Source organism: Biomphalaria glabrata, chromosome 2, assembly GCF_947242115.1.
Source record: "Biomphalaria glabrata chromosome 2, xgBioGlab47.1, whole genome shotgun sequence".
Lineage (NCBI taxonomy): Eukaryota > Metazoa > Mollusca > Gastropoda > Planorbidae > Biomphalaria > Biomphalaria glabrata.
In genome coordinates this window covers 14,521,822-14,541,495 of record NC_074712.1, presented here as the reverse complement: position 1 = coordinate 14,541,495, position 19,674 = coordinate 14,521,822, and the positions used below count along the sequence as shown (strand labels likewise).

Sequence of the window (19,674 nt, the reverse complement as noted above, 5' to 3'; positions counted from 1 at the left end):
TTCTATTTGCAATTACGATTTTTATTTACATCGTAAAATCAATGAATCGGTATACAATTAAACGTACAATGTTGGCAAAGAATGAATCATGGACATAGTCATAAATATATAACAAAACGTATGTAAGGGAAATAACTCCGCACTTACAACTATATCTCTCAGTAATGTAAGAGTTATTTCCTTATCAATATCAAACAAAATAGTCAATTACAAGTAATTAATGGACAAATAAATGTATAATTTAATATTCGTTGGCACTGCCACTGTCGAGCTTTGTTAGAGACAAACACAATGGATTGTACTCTCTTGAAACCAGTGTTTACTGAGAAATTTTCTGGTGATGGGACACGGGGGATTCAGCCCTCGTCGCCTCAGCGTGGCAATTCGTGGAAACGTCTAGTAGTGGTCCTCGCACGCGTGCGGTGGGACATTATAGGCATACAAAGGCCCCCGCGCGACTCGGTCTCCGGCCTCGCTCGGGAGGAGGAACCCGAGACGTTGGCTTAAGGGGACCGTGTCCAACGACACATTGGTTCATGACTACTTCGGATAAGGCGGGACTTCGGACAGAGGGATCGGTGAAGAGCCAATTCCTCATCCTGGCCACGGATAAAAGCCTTTCCCTGGTCAAGAGGTCTATCAAAGGGAACCAAACGTTCTCGGACCTTAAGGACATCTGATTCAGTAGTGGAACTAGATAGGCTAAGAACGGGAAGCGAACAAGGCCCCGGCAGGATACCCTGGGTGAGCTTTTTATTTTTTATCTCTCTCGGGGTGGGGATGGAACAAATAGCCAGCAACTCAGTCCAAAAAAAAATGTCCGCCACATCGTTTCACAAAGTTGGCCGTCGTTTTAAGAGCAATAGGAATGGCGGTCACCGCACGGAACGTGGCGATCACAGTCTAGGAATATGAGGTAAACCCCCCCCCCCTGTACAATATATAGTAGTATTGGTTAACATGCAGGACTAGATTAACCTAGGAACACTCGTAGGACGCAATCGTCTTCTTTTCTTTAAGTAGTGTGTGTATTTCATATGATACGAAGATAAGAACACATCTTACATGTACAACATATAGCAACAGTAGATATGTTACATCTATAATAAATGCAGCACTAGATATGTTACATGTCATACGTATTTACGTTATTACGCATTGTTTTGTATCTATTTATCTAGTTCTACCTACAAATGAGGCCAGAGTTAAAGTTAATTACCGATCTTGTAAAAAAATAACTTTTGTGACACAAAATATGTTGTGTTGTTTGTTTGACATGTTTCGGATGTTCCTTCAGAATTGAAGATTATCAGGCTACATCCTAGTCCAAACCTCCTCCAGGACAGTAGGGGATATCAGCGGACAGGATTCAAACCGGATGATCGTGACCGTCCAGAGCACATACCACTTGACAAAGCAGACATTGTGTTGGTCAATGCGTCCTTAAATATTTCCCAGTACGTCTCAAATGTCCAAAAGTTTCAGGGTCGGCACATTTGTTTCTTTTTTAAATGTTTTATCCAAATTTTGGTTTCATTTTCAATATTGCTTCGGAATTTCAATTTCACCGTAAATTGACTGCAATCATGATTTCAACAAAATAAAGTTTTCGTTTTGATTGCTATTTCAGTTTTTATTTTCCTTCTTGGATGATACATTTCTTAGTTTCAACGAAAGATAAATAGTTAAATACATAATTAATAACATATATATATATATATATCAATAAAAAAAATGGCTGAGACGGATTTTGGGAGTCAGTTATATAGATCGGGCCTCAAACAAATCCTATGCCGAACTGGGAGTCGAACACTTAGGTTGTGACAGAGCGTCATCGCAAGAGGTTTGCGGTACATCTTTTCCGTCAAAATGAACTATGCATACCAAGAGTCGCGATGACATGGAGGCCAACACAAGGACAGCGCAAACAGGTACGTCCTCGTATAACTTGGCGCCACACTTTCATGGAGGACCTCAGAACAGTGGACACCAGGTGGGAGGAGGTTTCAGACATTGCCAGTGACAGATCTTTGTGGAGACAGCTTGTCGCAAATGCGCCGAACGATGCGGGAGGACCTAAGTCTAAGTGATATATATATACTAAGGACCCAAAGGATTGTTTATTAAGGACTCAGGCTGCTGTATAGCCTATTACATCATTCATTGTTTCAGCACTAAACTTCACTTTTGTTTATCTTATCTTATCTTATATAATACAGACGTTAATTCATATATTTAACATATTTAACATATATCTTATCTTATCTTACATAATACAGACGTTACTTCAAAAAAGAAGACGATTACGCCCTACGCGTCATACATTTAGTAATGCATATTAACCAATGGCTGCTAAGTCACTGGTTTTCCTGGCTAGCTCAGGCAACCCATTCCATGCTCTAATAGCACTAGGGAAGAAGGAGCTTTTGTACAAATTTGTCCTAGCACATAGAACGAAAAGGCCTAATGTTCCCTTATCTTTGTGTCTTTCTGAGTATTTTATTAGATTTTGTTTTTGTATTTGAAGATTGTGATTTAGTGTTTTATGTATCATTGCTACTTTACTTTTGAGTCTTCTATCCTGGTGGTTTTCTAAATTTAGTGATTTTACTAAAGGTACTTTTCTAGTCAAATGTGAATATTCGTTTGTTATGAATCTCACTGTTTTTTTTTTTATTTTTTACTCTTTTATTTTTTTTTTGGTCCTATTGTAATTACCAATAAGCAAAATGCTATTTCCGTTATTGGCCATTTTAGTTTTCGTTTCCGTTAACGCCTGTAACCCAACAGCCCAGCATTTGTTTTTTTTATTTTATTTTTTTTGCGGGGGGGGGGGGGGGGAGCTTACCTACTAGACTTTCAACAGTTCAAATAATGGGAGAAAATACACAATAGAGATTTGCGTCCAAATATTTTTGTCCTGGTGCTCTAATTTGACAGTTGACAAAGCTAAAAGATTTCAACAGCAGCCCAGACACCCCCTTCCCAGTCTCCTAGCCTTCTGCCAGTAGCCGTTACCGATTAGCAGCTGATTTCTTCGTCGCTGCTCCCGCTGGGACCGCCATGATTGGACGCGATAAGCGTCGCTGATTGGCTAGTTCTGGACTTGCGCAGAAAGCAATTTGGTCCACATCACACTCAAGATAGGCCCAAGGGAGGTGACTCTGTCCGAATCGATGGGGGGACGGGGGGAAAGAAAATAAAGAAAGGGAGAGAATAAGAATGAAAGTGTGTTTAAAATATAAAAGAAGAGAGATAACTCTATCTGGAAGCGGAATAAGTTCAGACATTTCGGGTAGATTTTTTTAGTGCCAGAAAAAAAAAAAAAGTGGAAGTCCACAAGCCCCAATACAAAACAATTTGTTTCTCTTCTAATTGATGCAAACAAATATATTTTTTTTACTGTTCATGGGTTTATTCAAGTGCAATGTGTTTTATTGTCTGGGGGGATATTTTTTTTTATTTTTCACGTGGAAGGTCAAGGCTAGTTACAGTATGCTAATCAAATTTGTTGAAATGGTCAATGTCTGGAATATGATGTATTACTGTTGTTCGAAAGTCAGGATAGGTGATGGAGGTGATAGGATGAACAGCTGTAGAGTGCGTGGATTTGTCGATGGACTTGCACCTTAGCACTCCCTCCCCAATCTCTTAATACTGTGTCTTCACAACTATTGAATGGTAGCTTAATAAGTGCAATATAAGCATTGGTGTGGCAACCATGGCGCGAGAATGTTCATTATAGCGCCCGGCTACATGACTTATGGAGGCTGTGTGACGAATCTAAGGGAGGTAGCTCAGTGATGTACCTTAAGGTAATAGCTAGTGCGAGATGAAGACAATAAAACACGTGTGTCTTAGTCTTCTAACTCAGGCCTACATGGGCCGCCGATGTTTTCACGTTTCTACAGGGTTCACCGGAGGCGCGGTGGCTTAGCGGTAAAACGTTGGCTTCCGAACCGGGGACCTAGGTTCGAATCCTAGTGAAGACTGGAATTTTTAATTTCGGGATCTTCGGGCGCCTCTGAGTCCACCCAGCTCTAATGGGTACCTGACATTAGTTGTGCTGGCCACATGACACCCTCGTTAACCGTAGGCCACAGAAACAGATGACCTTTACATCATCTGCCCTATAGACCATAAGGTCTGAAAGGGGAACTTTTTTCTACTTACAGGGTTCACTATCTCGCCCCTAACACAGGGTCACGGTACGTGCAGCTTTCTATCCTCTTATTAACTAACATGAATGTCTTCCACCAACAGGACCCTTATACAGATTCCCATAGGACTTCCTGACCACACAACCCACACTGAGAACCTAAGCTGCTTCTCGCCTGGGGTCCTGTCCACTGACACTGTTACTCTCTACAACTCTAGACGGATCTGTTTCTCCATTCACGTAGCCGGGACTAACTGTCTTATGTTGCTTGTCTTTCTATTTGTCCAACACATGTGCCGAAAAGTGCAGTGGTGCGCACTCTATGCGTGGGTGTGAGAGCAGTTATAACAATGCTATGGGAAATGAAGTATAACTGCTCTGTCTTTATTTATAAGCTTGTTAAAAAAATACGAAAACAAACAACAAAAAAAAAAGCTTATCTAAGGGGAAAAACTCCACTTTTGCAGCCATATATCTAAATAGGTCTACTGTAAGATTTATATCCCTTTTTCGAAATAAAAAATTTAATTACATCTCTTCAGTTAACTAATTGTTAAATATTTTTTTTATTGATACATGTTATGTCAGTAACAAATTAACAATGAATAATTGTGCAAAGTTTCAACTTAACCCTAGATATGGACGTGGAAGAAATGAGGTATTCAGAATATGTACCAGACAGACAGAGTGGGTTGATATAAACTTGGTATAAACAGAATAATCTCGAACTCAAATCTACATTGCAATGGGTCTCCGAAAGAAAGCTCTTGTTTTATTTCTAGTCCATTGTTTATCTCTGGGCTCGATGTCCCTCTCTCTGTCCTTCCATTTCACAGCTGAGCAAGGGGGGGATGGGCAGCGTGCCGGCTGGAAGGCATTAGTTACGGGCAGTATGGACACTAATCATGGGTTGCCGGTCCCTTGGGACGGGGCGCTGGGACGTGGTGGAGTCGAGAAGAGAAATGAGTTCGAAGCGCCCACACCTGTCTTGGTGATCTTCCACCCCCCCCCTCCTTTTCCCCTTTTTATCGTATGTCAGCGCAGATCTTTTATCTTGTGGACAGACACTTGTTGAGAGAGAGAGAGAGATAGACGAATGGATACGCTAAAACAGACAGGCAGACTGAAAGATGGTCAGACCGACATGATTTAAGGAAGGACGCAAAGAAGGAAGGACAGTCAGACATACAAACTGGAGGATTCTTTTTGATTGATTTACGTCTATGTAAATCTCTAACCTTTATATGATATTTGATGTTATCATATGGTATTTGATGTTATCATATGGTATTTGATGTTATCATATGGTATTTGATGTTATCATATGGTATTTGATGTTATCATATGATATTTGATGTTATCATATGGTATTTGATGTTATCATATAGTATTTGATGTTATCATATGAAAATTGACGTTTCATATGACACTTCATGTATCAACTTCATGTATCAAATGTCACGTCTCACATTATACGTCACGTCAAAAAATCACACTTTACATCTCAATGGACATTTCACGTTTGCATACAACACTTCTCAAAGAACTTCACTGTGCGTCTCAAAAAGTGTCTGTACATCCGACATGGCGCTACACTACGCCATCCACGTCAATATGGTCTCACGTGACACTTCACGTTTTACATGGTACTTTACTTGTGGTACTTCACGTTTTACACGGTACTTTACTTGTGGTACTTCACATTTTACAAGGTACTTTACTTGTGATACTTCACATTTTACATGGTACTTTACTTGTGATACTTCACGTTTTACATGGTACTTTACTTGTGATACTTCACGTTTTACGAGGTACTTTACTTGTGGTACTTCACATTTTACAAGGTACTTTACTTGTGGTACTTCACATTTTACATGGTACTTTACTTGTGATACTTCACGTTTTACATGGTACTTTACTTGTGGTACTTCACATTTTACAAAGTACTTTACTTGTGATACTTCACATTTTACATGGTACTTTACTTGTGATACTTCACGTTTTACACGGTACTTTACTTGTGATACTTCACGTTTTACACGGTACTTTACTTGTGATACTTCACATTTTACATGGTACTTTACTTGTGATACTTCACGTTTTACATGGTACTTTACTTGTGATACTTCACGTTTTACATGGTACTTTACTTGTGGTACTTTACGTTTTACATGGTACTTTACTTGTGGTACTTCACGTTTTACTTGGTACTTTACTTGTGATACTTCACGTTTTACATGGTACTTTACTTGTGATACTTCACGTTTTACATGGTACTTTACTTGCGGCACATCATGTGTTCAAAACAATACGATTTATTTCTCACTTATTATGGTTATGATTCATTTTTTGACTTTCCTCTTGATGCACAATTGTTGTAGATTGACATTTCTGAACACATTTTTGTTCGTTGACATCATAAAGGAAGTACGAAGTACATAAAACGATGATTCTGTAAAAAATCAGTCTTTCTACAAATGAGTAGAAACTGAGACTTCAATCTATTGACCAGAAACAGACAGAGTAGCGTGATCAGCCCAGACCAAGCTATCTGGGAAGGGAGCTTTGGAAGGGGATTGGGGAGGGGGGTTGACCAACAGGATCTGCTTTAATTGAAAACCCCTAAACAACTTAATCAATTTAACTCAGAATTGGACACATTGTTCGCGTCAGACCAGAAGTTGCCCTCAGTCTCACGGATTTAGGGCTTTTTTTTTTTTACAGAGTTTATATTAACTCACACAGTCTTTCTGTCTGTCTCTCTGTCTGTCTAGGAGGATTCTTTTACAAATTTTTCTCCCACTTCCCATTCTCGGATGAAGTGGAAATTTTGCACAAGCATTTATAGTCGAACAAAATACATTAATCTATTTAAAAAATTAACCAACGATTTAATCGATTAAGTTCCCCTTTCAGACCTTGCGATCTATAAGACAGATGATGTAAAGATCATCTGTTTCTGTGGCCCACGGTTAACGTCATGTGGCCAGCACAACGACCAACCTCCTCTCCTTTACTTTTCTTCAACTAATGTCAGGTACCAATTAGAGCTGGGTGGACTCAGAGACGCCCAGTCTTCACCAGGGTTCGAACCCGGGATCGGTTTGGAAGCCAAGCGCTTTACTTCTCGGCCACGGATTTAATCAATTAGAGGGAATTAATTAAATTTGTTTTATAAAGAAAAAGGGCCGTAATTGTGTCACCCTTTTCATTATTATTTCGTTATATAAGACTTTTTAAAAAAAAAAAAAGATTTGACATTTTGGTTGCTATATCTGTAGATTGGGATTTGTGGAAAAAAGTTGAAAAAGAGTTCAGGATGCTCTTGATAAACTCAATAATTGGTCCAAAGACTGGGGCATGTCCATCAACACAAAAAAGACAGCATATACCATATTCTCACTGTCAACAAAACAACAAACAATAAAATTAACATTAGATAAGGAAGCTTTAGAAAAAAATGACAGCCCTACTTATCTTGTAGTCACCTATGACCCGAGACTAACCTGGAAAAACCAAATAGATAAAACACAGAGTAAAGGCATCCAGAGACTATCCCTCTTGAAAAAATTAGCCTGCACAGATTGGGGAGCTAATCACAACATCCTGAAAAAGACCTATACCAGTTATGTAAGACCTGTTCTAGAATATGGTGCCACAGCATGGGGCTCAGCAGCCCAAACCAACCTAAGAAAGATAGACAAGGTTCAAAATATTGGTCTAAGGATAATGACAGGAGCAATCAAAACAACACCCATAAGAGCTATGGAGAAAACCGCTGCCCTGATCTCTCTGGATGAAAGAAGAGAAATAGAAATCATTTCCCAATTCACTAAATTGGAAACCTTGGAGAGGCACACAATCAGAACAAAAATCCACAAAACTGGCACAAAAAAACGTCTCAAAAGGACCAATTTCATAGAGGAATCTCTAAACCTAAAAAAGAAACATCAACTTGAAAAAATTACTCTGGAATCCTCGATACACTATAATGAATCTCCACCCTGGGACGAAAGCCCTCTTCCTACTATAAGGGACCATATTGAAAACATAAAAAGAAAATCTGATTACAAACAAACAGAGCTCAAGGAAATAGTGAACTGTTTTCTACATACCAATTACCCTAGCAATCAGTGGATCAGAGTTTACACGGATGGCTCATCCCATAAAGCCACCACAAATGGAGGAGCTGGAATACTTATCGAATGGCCAGATGGAGGAAAACTAGAAAAATCCTTTGCAACTGGAGAGCTCTCTGACAGTCACAGAGCAGAAAGGGAAGCACTAGCACTAGCTGCTACCATGCTAGCAAATCATCCAAGTTCCCCTCACAGTCAGATTGTCTTTCTAACAGACGCGAAAACAACCCTCCAAAGCTTGCAAAACTCTGATTCCCCTTATATTAAAAACCTCAGAACAGCACTTACAAAGCTCAACAACAACAGCAAAAAAACTGTTATTCAATGGATACCAGCTCACATACAACTAGCAGGAAATGAGAAGGCTGACACACTCGCCAAGAGTGGGAGAACAAACTCACAAGTAAACTCTGCACTCTACCCAGAAGAAATGAAGAAATTAATTGTAGATAAAATAAATGAGAAATGAACGAGCTCCCATCCAAATCACAAGAAAGATGACGCTTACTATAAGCTATCCCGACAAGACCAACGTCTAATCTTTCGACTCAGGACCGGACACAACAGAATGCGACAACACATGTACCGGAAGCTCAAAATTGGAACCAGTGAAATCTGCCCATGTGGAGTATCACCAGAAAATGCCGACCACGTCCTCCAAAACTGCTCTCTCTACCAAGAGACCCGTATAAGTCATTGGCCCCAAATCACCCCAATAGAAAGAAAACTATATGGAGAGCTCCCTGATTTGGAAACCACTGCGCAGTTCATCTCATGTATTGGTCTAGTCATATGAACACTCCAACATAACAATGAGAACGATGAAGAAGAAGAAGAAGTTCAGGATTCCTGAGAGTGACATGATGATGAGACCAGATATAGACTTTCATATGTAAACAATAAAAAGCGTTTATAAAAATTAAAAAAAATGGGGACGACCTAAATTCAAACTCATGGCTCAAGACTTCGTAATCCACTAAAGGCAACACGGTAACCACTCAGCTCGTGGAGAGCTTATGAACATGGAAGATTGTATAGTTATCTATTAATTCTATAGCCCCGACCTATTTTTTAGGTTTCTATTCACTAAGACTCAGACGTCGACATACAAAGAGAATTAATTCAGCTTATACCAACAATTCAGACAATTACAGTATCTTTCCATTGTTCGAGATACCAAACAAAATAATTCATTACCAAAAGTTAATTAACTAATCGGTTAATTTTTTTTTATTGATTCTTCTGTTGTCAGGTTAAAAAAAAATTACTGTGCGAAATTTCAGCTTGATCCTAGATTGGGTTTGGGAGAAATAATGTGTACAAACTTTTTACCAGTCAGACAGAGTGAGTTGATAAAAGCTTTTTAAAAAATACTTAAAGTTGTGCACGTCATATTAAGCAGTTGAGCAGTCTCTTTAAAAACTTGTTGCGTTTACATTTAACATGTATTCTCCTTTTTGTTGAAAAGAATGGCGTATTAGCTGTACAATAATGTAGACTCTATATTGAAACTATAATGAGACCCTACGGTCTACGCTGACATTCTAGTATAAGTCTCTCTATAAAACATTTTGTAATGATCTTTTACGAGAATCTGAATTAGACCATTGACAAATAAATAGGCCTACTCGGTGTATTTATAGACATTATCTTTGATTAGCGATCTTATTGCGGGAAAAAGTAAGCCTTTCATGACTATCACTAATTCTTATTAAAATACGATTCTATCACTAGTTCTTACAAGAGTGAAAAACTAACCATTGGTGATTTCCACGATTCCTTTTAAACTCAATAATCTGCTATTGGTTTTTCATTTTGATTTTTTAGATCCGGTCTACTTTCTTACTTAGTCAATTAAACGCAGTAACATAGAAAAAGAAGACAAATCTATATAGAGAATCGTGGGGGCGAGAAAAGGAACATAATGAATAAGTTACACTAATTAAAAAGAAGAGAGACATTTTAATTAATATATACAAGAGTTTAGGAAAACCAGAAGCCCACTACAGCGACCAAAATGGAGGTCTACAAGACTACTGTATGGCAGTGAGTCATGGACTACCTATGCAAAGAGAGAAAACTAAACTCACTCGACTTGCGCGGCACCGAAGGATCTTGAAAATCACATAGCAAGAGAGAGAGAGTGTGAAATACTGAGATTCTTGCGCGAACGGGTCCTCCCAGTATCTGTACATCCCTCAAACAACGCCGCCTGCGCTTGGACATGTTCGCCGGATGGAAGACAATCGCATCCCGAAAGTCATTCTTTACGGACAACTTGCGTCTGGCTTCAGAAAAACTGTTCGCCCCCACCTCCGTAACGTGGATGTAAAAAAACGTGAACTCAAAACAGTGAACATTGATACTGACCATTGGGAAGACATTGTCCTAAACAGCACTACGCTATGGACAGCGAAAAAAACTTGGATCTCAGATCTGGAAGAAAAACGTGCCATACGAAAAATGGCCGGCTCCTCTACCACCAAAGCGAAAGCCACATCAACCCGCGATATATGTGGATGGGAATGTATCTCCTAAATAAAGCTGCACAATCACTTGAAAAAGTGTTCTACGAAATGAACCATAGTCGTTACGACTGAAGGAGGCCAACACAAGAAGCATGGTCAAGGATTCAAAACTAAAAGAATTTGGTTGCCAACTAAATAGCTTAAAGAGTTACTGTTGACCTTCGTATCCACTTTTAGTTGCCAAACTATGATAGACATCCTTGATATTAATAAAGTTTAGAAATTTGGTTCTCACCGCAAGGCTCAAGAAATTCAATATACCTTATAATATACACAGCTTCACAACACTTTGTATATTGTGTACATGACAACCTCCCTCCCCTTCCCCCCTCCCCCCCCCCCCAAAAAAAAGCTAGCTGATAAACATTTCATTTTCTCTCATAAATTACGCTTTTGATCTTCTTTGATTTTAATGGAGATTGTCATACATGGCGGATAACTATATATATCTATCTTTTGGGTGTATCGGGGTAGAGAGTTTTAAAAAAAAAATGTCAAAAGCCACTTGATTTTAAACGATATAGGTTAATATTTTTCGTATTTTAAGATTTAGCAGTTACAATATCGATTTTACCATGTTACTGTATTTTATTGCATAAAGAAAGACACGCAAACAGTATTTCAAATTATCTAGGTCAGTGGGGTGAAACTCTCTCTTTTTTTTATCGCACTTTTCCAATCCGCGACCTTTTCTCTTCCAACTTTTCAAGCCATCTGCTTTTATGTGCTTAAATTTCTAAGGGTCGATGAAATTTTTTGGGGGAAAAAAAAAGGTGAAGTTGACCCCATGGCCAAGTATTAAGATGTTGATCTCACAGCAGGCTAATTTACGACAATGGCCAAATCTGGCCTCACGCTATGGTGATGGTGAGAGCCGCCCCTGGTTAGTCCCCAGAAATTTGTCTCTAATGAAATCCCAATTGACTCCATTACGGGAAAAACAGGCTCTCGATTGCTAGAGGTCTAACCTTCTCTCTCTTTCTCTCTCTCTCTCTTACTCTCTCTCTCTCTCTCTCTCTCTCTTTCTCTCTCGTTTCGGTTCTGAAACGGAGAAAAATCACTTAGCTCGCTACAAAACATATTTTTGCCTGACGCTAGCGTATGTGTGCTTCGCTGGCCAGACTCAATCAGCTGGGCTCTAGTCAGGAGCTGGGGAAAGGACCCCCCTCCCACCTTGTGAATCTTGTCTGGAGTTGAAATTACCAGGAGAGTGCCTCAGCTGATGATGTTAAGGGCTCCGCAAGCGGGGCAAGTTTATTGCCTCATATCCTTCCTCGACCCCTTCTCCTTGTATCGTGCCTTGCAACTCATTGCCATCCGCCATCTTACCCTTCCCCACCCCCCTCACAAAACGCACTGGTACTCCCCTGTCTTTCCCTCCACTTAGATCGGACTTCTATTTATTGCTATCAGATGCTATGACTATATCTGACTTGTGTCACTTTTTTTTTTCACCGATAGACCCACATGGTAGTCAAGAGTTTGCTACATAGCCGCGGGCTGAAATTGTGAGTGTCTGTGGGAGTGGGTAAATGAGGCTGGGGAGGGTCCACCGGCACCTCCTTTCGCTTAAAGCGCCAGGCCTCTACCCTGAAAGCCACTCTTTTTATCTCCACTGAAATCAATGGCCTCTCATACAGTGAGTGGTCGCCGTGTGATTAAGGCCCAGGGTCTCTCGCCTAACTGAATTGTTCTAATAGTCCTTTAAAATAAGAGAATTTAATATGTCACTGGCTCCGAATAGCCGTGCCAGTAGATTTAGCCCGACATTATTATCACGGTGAGTCTCCACTCGACAATCTATTTCAGTTCTGTCTTTTTTCTATCGCCACGTAGTTTTGTTCAGTTCACGTATCGCCTGTGTGTTAATATTTGCACCACTATGACGCAAAGATATGCCATAGCTTTCTTTGAAGAATCATGTGTAATATGTACAATTGAAAAACAAGATAAATGCTATGATGACTTTGTAGTTGACCTCGACGGTATAAACTGATTCTGTATTGTTTCTTTTTTCCCCATTTGAAGGCATATTTTTCACTAACAAACGTTTTTTTTTTACAAAGCTTATTTCAACTCTGTCTGTCTGTCTGTCTGTCTGTCTGGTATAAAGCTAGTACCTACACGTTATTTCTCACACACCCAGTCTCGGTTCCAGTTGAAACTTTGCACAATTATTCATTGGCATAGACCCGGGGTCGGCAACCTGCGGCTCGCGAGCCACATGCGGCTCTTTGGGTGTGAAGCTGCGGCTCCTTAGTTACATACGCAAATATTATTTATTTTATCAAAACATTTTTTTAAATAGTTCTGAATCTGTTGTCAGTCCGTCAGAAGCTCTCTAATGACGCCATCGTCGGATGTTTCTATGTAGCTTTCAAGTCGCTTTCGACGCTAGATGAATTGGCGACTTCACCGAGTGCTTTGGCTGTGACTTAAAGTTTGTTGTTTCAAGTAAATAAGTTAGAAGCAATTATCTTCTCAAAGTTAGAAGCAATCTACAAGTAATGCTAATCTGGCAGGCTTTGCGGTACCACTCGAAATTGCACAAAAAGGCAAAACAATTCCAGATTGTGAGTATGTCAAAGACTGCTTCCTACGTGCATCTGAAGAACTGTTTCGTGATTTCAAAAACAAACCAGAAATCTTGATAAAAATCAAAGATGTGCCACTATCTACGAAAACTCAGCAAGGTAGAATATTTAAAATGTCTTCAAAAGTAACACATTTACAGTTGTAAGATATTCAACTTTCTTTTGTCCTGTCACTTGCTAATCTTGCTACATAAAGACACGGCACAAGTTGCCCATTTTGTTAGGTATATGTCTTCCCAAGGTCCAAAAGAAGAACTTCAAGGATTGCAACCTTTCTCGGAACAAACTTGAGAAAAAGATATAGTGTATGCCGTGCAAAAATACCTTGAAAACAATAAGATCGATTTAAATAAAAATCGTTTCAACAGCAATTGAATGAGCCAGAACTATGACAAGAAAAATAAAAGGGCAACAACGATTTTTCGAAGCAAAATAAATCACGAAATATTTACGTATTACTGAATAATACACCCAAGAAGCTCTTTGTGCCCAAAACGATTCGGATCGAAAAAGTTGCGGTAATGAATTTGGTAATCAAGATTGTTAACAGCATCTGGTCAAAAGCACTCTACAATCGCCAGTTTAAAGAATTGTTAAACGAAATGGAGACTCAGTATTCCGAGCTACTTCTTATCAATCAAGTGCAATGGCTTTCCAAAGGTAAGGTGTTGAAACGTTTTGCTTTGTGCTTAAATGAAATAAATACATTTCTAAGTGATAAAGGCATTCATCTCCCTGTATTAGAGCACGACTACTATTTGCAAGCATTTCATTTTATGGTTGATATAACAGAGAAATTAAATGAGCTGAATCTAAAACTGCAAGGAAAGGGAAACCCATCCTATGTTTTGGTAGAATAGTTGGTTTGTTCTGAAGAAAAATTAATTCTTTTTCCAGAATTTATTCAGAGCGGTAAGTCACTTTATATTGAATTTCCAAAGCAGTATCGCGATAAAATCAGAGCAACTTTTGACACGAATTACTTCAGCACATTTATAAAACCAATGTTGAATTTCTTGATAGATTTGAGCAGTTCTAAACCAACAAAACATTTCTAGCATTCCTATTATATCCTTTTAACATAAATAGTAAGGAAATCTAGCGTTACATACTCGGAATTGATACTGGATCTCTAGAAATGCAATTGGTTGATTTAGAAAGTAAAGCATTATGGGGTGGAAAATTTACAGAGTTGAAAAGAAAGTTGAAAGAGTTGGAATTCCAGAAATATATGTACGTAACGCAACAAAAATGGACAGCTTTAAAAGAAATGCTGCGAGTTGATTCGGCGCATGGAATAATCTCCCATATTGCTACCAAGAGGGAAGAAGTTGGCATTTGGAGTGCTGTCTATCTTCGGATCGACATATTTGTGCGAGAAAGAGTGTTTTTTTTTTCATGAATATAATTAAAAGTAAAGTAAGCAGCCAACTAACAATTGAAAATTTAGAGTCGTGTTTGAAACTAAAAACAACAACTTTTGAGCCAAATGTATCCAAACTTTCTAAAACCATATAAAGCCAACGCTTCCACTGAATTTAAAAGTTCAATTGTTTGTTGTTGAAGATCAAGCTATTGTTGTAAGCAAATGTTTAACTGTTTTAGTTGTTACCGAAATAAAAAAAATAATTATGTAATAATGCTATAGATATAATATCTAATTTGTTGTTTAAAAACACTACTTATATATAATAAACATTTTTTTTAATGAAAAAAAATGTGCGATTACTATTTATTAATGCAAGAAAAACTTTGTGGCTCTTTAAAATTTAAAATTTTGTAAATTGTAATTTTTGGCTCTTTTGACTCAAAAGGTTGCCGACCCCTGGCATAGACAGAACATGAATCAATTTAAAAAAACAATAAGTCAATTAATAACTGGTAATTATTTATTGTGTTTGATACCAACAAGAAAATTTAATCATTCCGTATTTACATTGACAAACATGTAGAGTTTTGTCCCCTTAAATAAGTGTAAACGTTATTTTTTTTCCACACCCATTCTCGGATCAAGTTAAATTATTTATTTTACCTAACAAAACAAGAATCAATATAAAAGTCAGCCAATTAATCAATTTAATATTGAAAATTTATTATTTTGTTTGATATCGCATAAGGGAAATAACTTTTTTATTATATAGAGATATAGTTATATGTTCATCCCCTTAGATAACTTTTGTTTTTTTTTTTATTTAAATTTTTTTTTCCCCATTTCAGATCACCCTTCCCTCCATACAGGACACAATGGGCGTGGTCACAGTCAGCGATATAGACTATGGGCAAATTTTCGGTCCTTTCCCTACTCACGTAACGGCGACTGACCCGGCTTACGTCATAGGAATGTTGACTTGTGATAGACAACCTGATGGAGTACTCCTAAGGGTAAATCTCTTTGACAACTCGTCTGTTGTATACCAGCACATTATATGAGAAATAGAAACATATCTATCTATCTATCTATCTATCTATCTATCTATCTCTATCTATCTATCTATCTATCTATCTATCTATCTATCTATCTATCTATCTATCTATCTATCTATCTATCGGTCTGTCTGTCTATCATCTATGTATCTATTTATCTATCTATATGTATCTATCTATGTATCTATCTATGTATTTATCTATCTATCTATCCTTTGTTTAGGTTGATACAGAAGAACGCAGAGGAGGAATTCGAAACATTGATTGGCTGCCATATGTGTCTCCAGCACGTGACGAGGAAGAGCAGAACATGGAGGCTTACCCCAAAGAAGGCGGAGTCTACTACCGGACGTTACGTATAGTGAAGGCAGGCGAGGAACTGCTAGTGTGGTACAGCAAAGACTTTACTCAGCTTCTTGGGGTCCCAGAACTTCAGAGCAACTCCAAACGTGGTGAGTACTAGATGCTGACCTAGCCATCTCTATACTAGCGCCAGATAGATGGGGGTGAAGGTAGTGTAGCTCGCATACCCCCAGAGTTTTATATTCTGAGATACAAACATACACCAACGCCTGGTAGATCAGCATGAGTTTGCAAAGCTTCATACAGTTACAGACTATCTGAGAGTCGGAAATGTCTCATATTGAGCAAGTCAAAAAGGGGGACAAAAAAAATGTTTATCAAGGGAGCTAACACCCAACCATCATGTGCATCAACCAAACAAACATTAAAAAAAAACTATACATTCACCAGTTATTTAAGGATGACAAATGTATCTAAGAACCATTCTACCAAATACAAGTTTATTCAATTGTAGTAAAATAAGTCAGAACATTAAAACATTTTAACGTTAACAATAGAAGTAAGGAATTACGATAGAAAATTAAACTACACTCAAAGAACATAAAAACCAAAACCTATTGATTGAGGTGCAAAGACCAAACGCAGAAAATCACACAAAAAAGCGAAAAAAAAAAAAAAAAGAATAGATCTAGACTCTCGACTATAAAGCATCCGCTATATTGGAATGAACATCTTCACAAGACAGATCAAGTTTTCTTTGTTTTCATTATCTTGAACTTTCTACCTACTATGTATGTAGATTCACTATTTTAATTACTAATTAAGTATTGATTAATCATATTTTTAAGTTTAATTTTAATTCTTTATACTTTAATATTTATGAACTGTGAGAACTTATAATAATAATTGAAAAAAAAAAGCCCATAAAAGAGGCAGGAGGGCCAAAAAGAGAGGTATATAAAGCCCAAAAAAAGAGGCAAAGAAAAGAGGCGTAAGGCCCAAGGATTCCTATGATGACAAGCTTAAATTGAATAACTCAATATCTGAGGCTTCCTTTAAAAAAAAATAAAAATAAATTTGGTCTTTAAATAATAAAATCCTAATTATTATGTCTAACATGATGAGGAAAAAAATGTTGTTCTCTACAACAAAAGGTTGTTGAAGTCACTTTTTTTTATTTGTTTTAACTTTTTTTGGATTAGTCGTTGGCCAATTAGCAGAAACAATTATGAGCCTAAGATAGTGGTTCGTGGAGGCGCGGTCGCTGAGCGGTAAATTGTTTGGCTTCCTAACCCGGGTTCGAATTCTGGTGAAGACTGGGATTTTTAATTTCTGGATCTTTGGGCACCTCTGAGTCCATCCAGCTCTGATGGGTAGCTGACATTAGTTGGAGAAAAGTAAAGGCGGTTGGTCGTTGTGCTGGTCACATAACACCATTGTTAACCGTAGGCCACAGAAACAGATGACCTATTTGCATTATAGACCACAAGGTCTGAAAGGGAAACTGAACTTTACTTTTTAGTGGTTCGTATGTTGACCTTTTCCTCCCACCCCATTCTTATATTGATCATCTTCAAAATGGCTTTAGCTAAACATAGATACATATCAATGTTTTGTCAATACTATTGCCAATTCAATAATAATATATAATACATTTATTTGTAAATAAATATTTCAACAAAAACGTCATCTTGTTATTTTTCTTCAGATGATGAGCAATATATTTGCTCACACTGTGGGGAGATGTTTGACTTTCCTTACCCACTGAGAGCTCACCTCAAATTCAAGTGCACATTCACCGCAGAGGACAGGCTATTCCCCCCAGTACCCGCTCACCCCCTGACCAAACTCAACGGAAACCTGCGATGTCTTGGAAACAACGCCGGAAACGACATCGAGGGATACGCCGAGAACAAACAGCACCAGATGCTAAGCTACATGACCAACAACAACGCCATGTTCACCATCGCCAGCAAGCGACACCTAGAGGATTCTGGTGCAGAAGCGCCTCCGGCCAAGAAAACTTCAGACGTGCAGCTGCCGAAGACGAAGAAAGATTCTATAATTAGCCATTCCATTGAAGAACTGAGTAAAAGTCACGTGAGCAAAGCGAGGGAAGACCTTGACATTGGCCGTGGTGACGCTGTACCAGAAGGCCAGAGCGCATTTAGAAAAGTGACGTCAGAGCACACACTGTCTCCTATCCCTATTATAACTAACTTCCCACTTAGGACCAAAACCATTTCTCCGCCGATGAAGACGAGTTCTCCCCCTTCAGCAACGTCTTCGTTGAACTCACCTGTAATGGGTACAACTCACGGTCTGTCGGCGACCAAGACGAATTCACCAGTCTCTGCCATATTGCACAGCCCGACAGCTGTGTCCCCAAGAAGCGAGCCGTGCTCATCTTCCATGCCCCCTCCCGTGCGACCGCCTGTCAAGCCCATGGCGTCACAGCTGACCACGGTCAGCTCCCCTGACCAGTCAAGACCTCCCATTATGGGTCTCTACATGCCACGTATCCCACTTATCCCTACCCCATCGGCTCTCGGAATTCCCGGCGGAAGTCTTCTCGGGGCTAGTTCATCAAGTAGAGCTTTATCCATGCACCATTCAGCTTTCCCGGACCAGATTCCTCCAGGGTTACTGGAAATGTGTCGGGCGACGATTCCCGCCGTCGGTCCCCTGACGGAATCATTCGCAGCGAACATCAGAAACTGTGAACATCTGGCCAAGCAGGCTCTGTTTGCTGACAGACACATCTCCAGTCTGGGCTTCCTAAAGAGCACTAACCCAATGGTGGAGAAGCTTCTACAGAGCACCAACCCAACGTTACTATCTTCTCCCATCAACGCGCTCAATTTGTCACAGAATTGGTGCGCAAAGTGCAATGCTACCTTCAGAATGACCTCTGACCTTGTTTACCATATGAGGTAAGCAGTGCTTTTTTTTGTGACGGTACGCACTGGTACGGCGTACCGGCACCTTTTTCAATGTGGTGAAAAAAATATTACTTTTCTTGAATTCTAAAGTTTATTATTAATGTATTAATAGTTAAACGTTAGGCAATCTATCACTGAGTTCCGGCACCTAGTTATCTCTACAAAAAAAAAAAAATCACTGCAAGTAAGTATTCACGTAAGCCATGCTACTGTATAATGTATTTATTTTTTAAAGAGAAATGCAAGACTGAAAGCTGCTCTTCAGAAAAGAATGAAGGGTTTCAATCCCGAAGACAGTCCATCCTTATTTGTTCGCATTGTCAACCTAATTATACTTTCTGTAAAAAAATAAATTAAAAAAAAACCTCCCAAAAACACACACTCATAGCTTATGAAATATCTTACAATTGAATGTAGAACTATTTATTTTAGAGGTGCTGACGTTGGAAGAAGGGCAAAGTGAGAATACAGTGAGATTGGTGACATTAGAACTCTCAGACCAGAAGTTTGTGTTTGTGTATGCGGGCTGTTCTTATTTAACTGACATACTATATTTCAGGGGGGAAAAATTGTTAGAAGAGTGTT

The 19,674-nt window shown here is 38.8% G+C and overlaps 1 protein-coding gene across 1 annotated transcript in view; it reads left to right on the top strand.

Annotated features, from left to right (window-relative positions):
• Positions 1-19,674, top strand: part of LOC106078584 (PR domain zinc finger protein 1-like) — a 41,016-nt gene that overhangs the window by 18,233 nt on the left and 3,109 nt on the right. The window contains exons 2-4 of the mRNA XM_013239489.2: positions 15,638-15,802; positions 16,068-16,296; positions 17,856-19,080. Coding sequence (XP_013094943.2) covers positions 15,665-15,802; positions 16,068-16,296; positions 17,856-19,080 — 1,592 coding nt within the window. The 5' untranslated portion in view covers positions 15,638-15,664. The remainder of the gene's footprint in view (positions 1-15,637; positions 15,803-16,067; positions 16,297-17,855; positions 19,081-19,674) is intronic.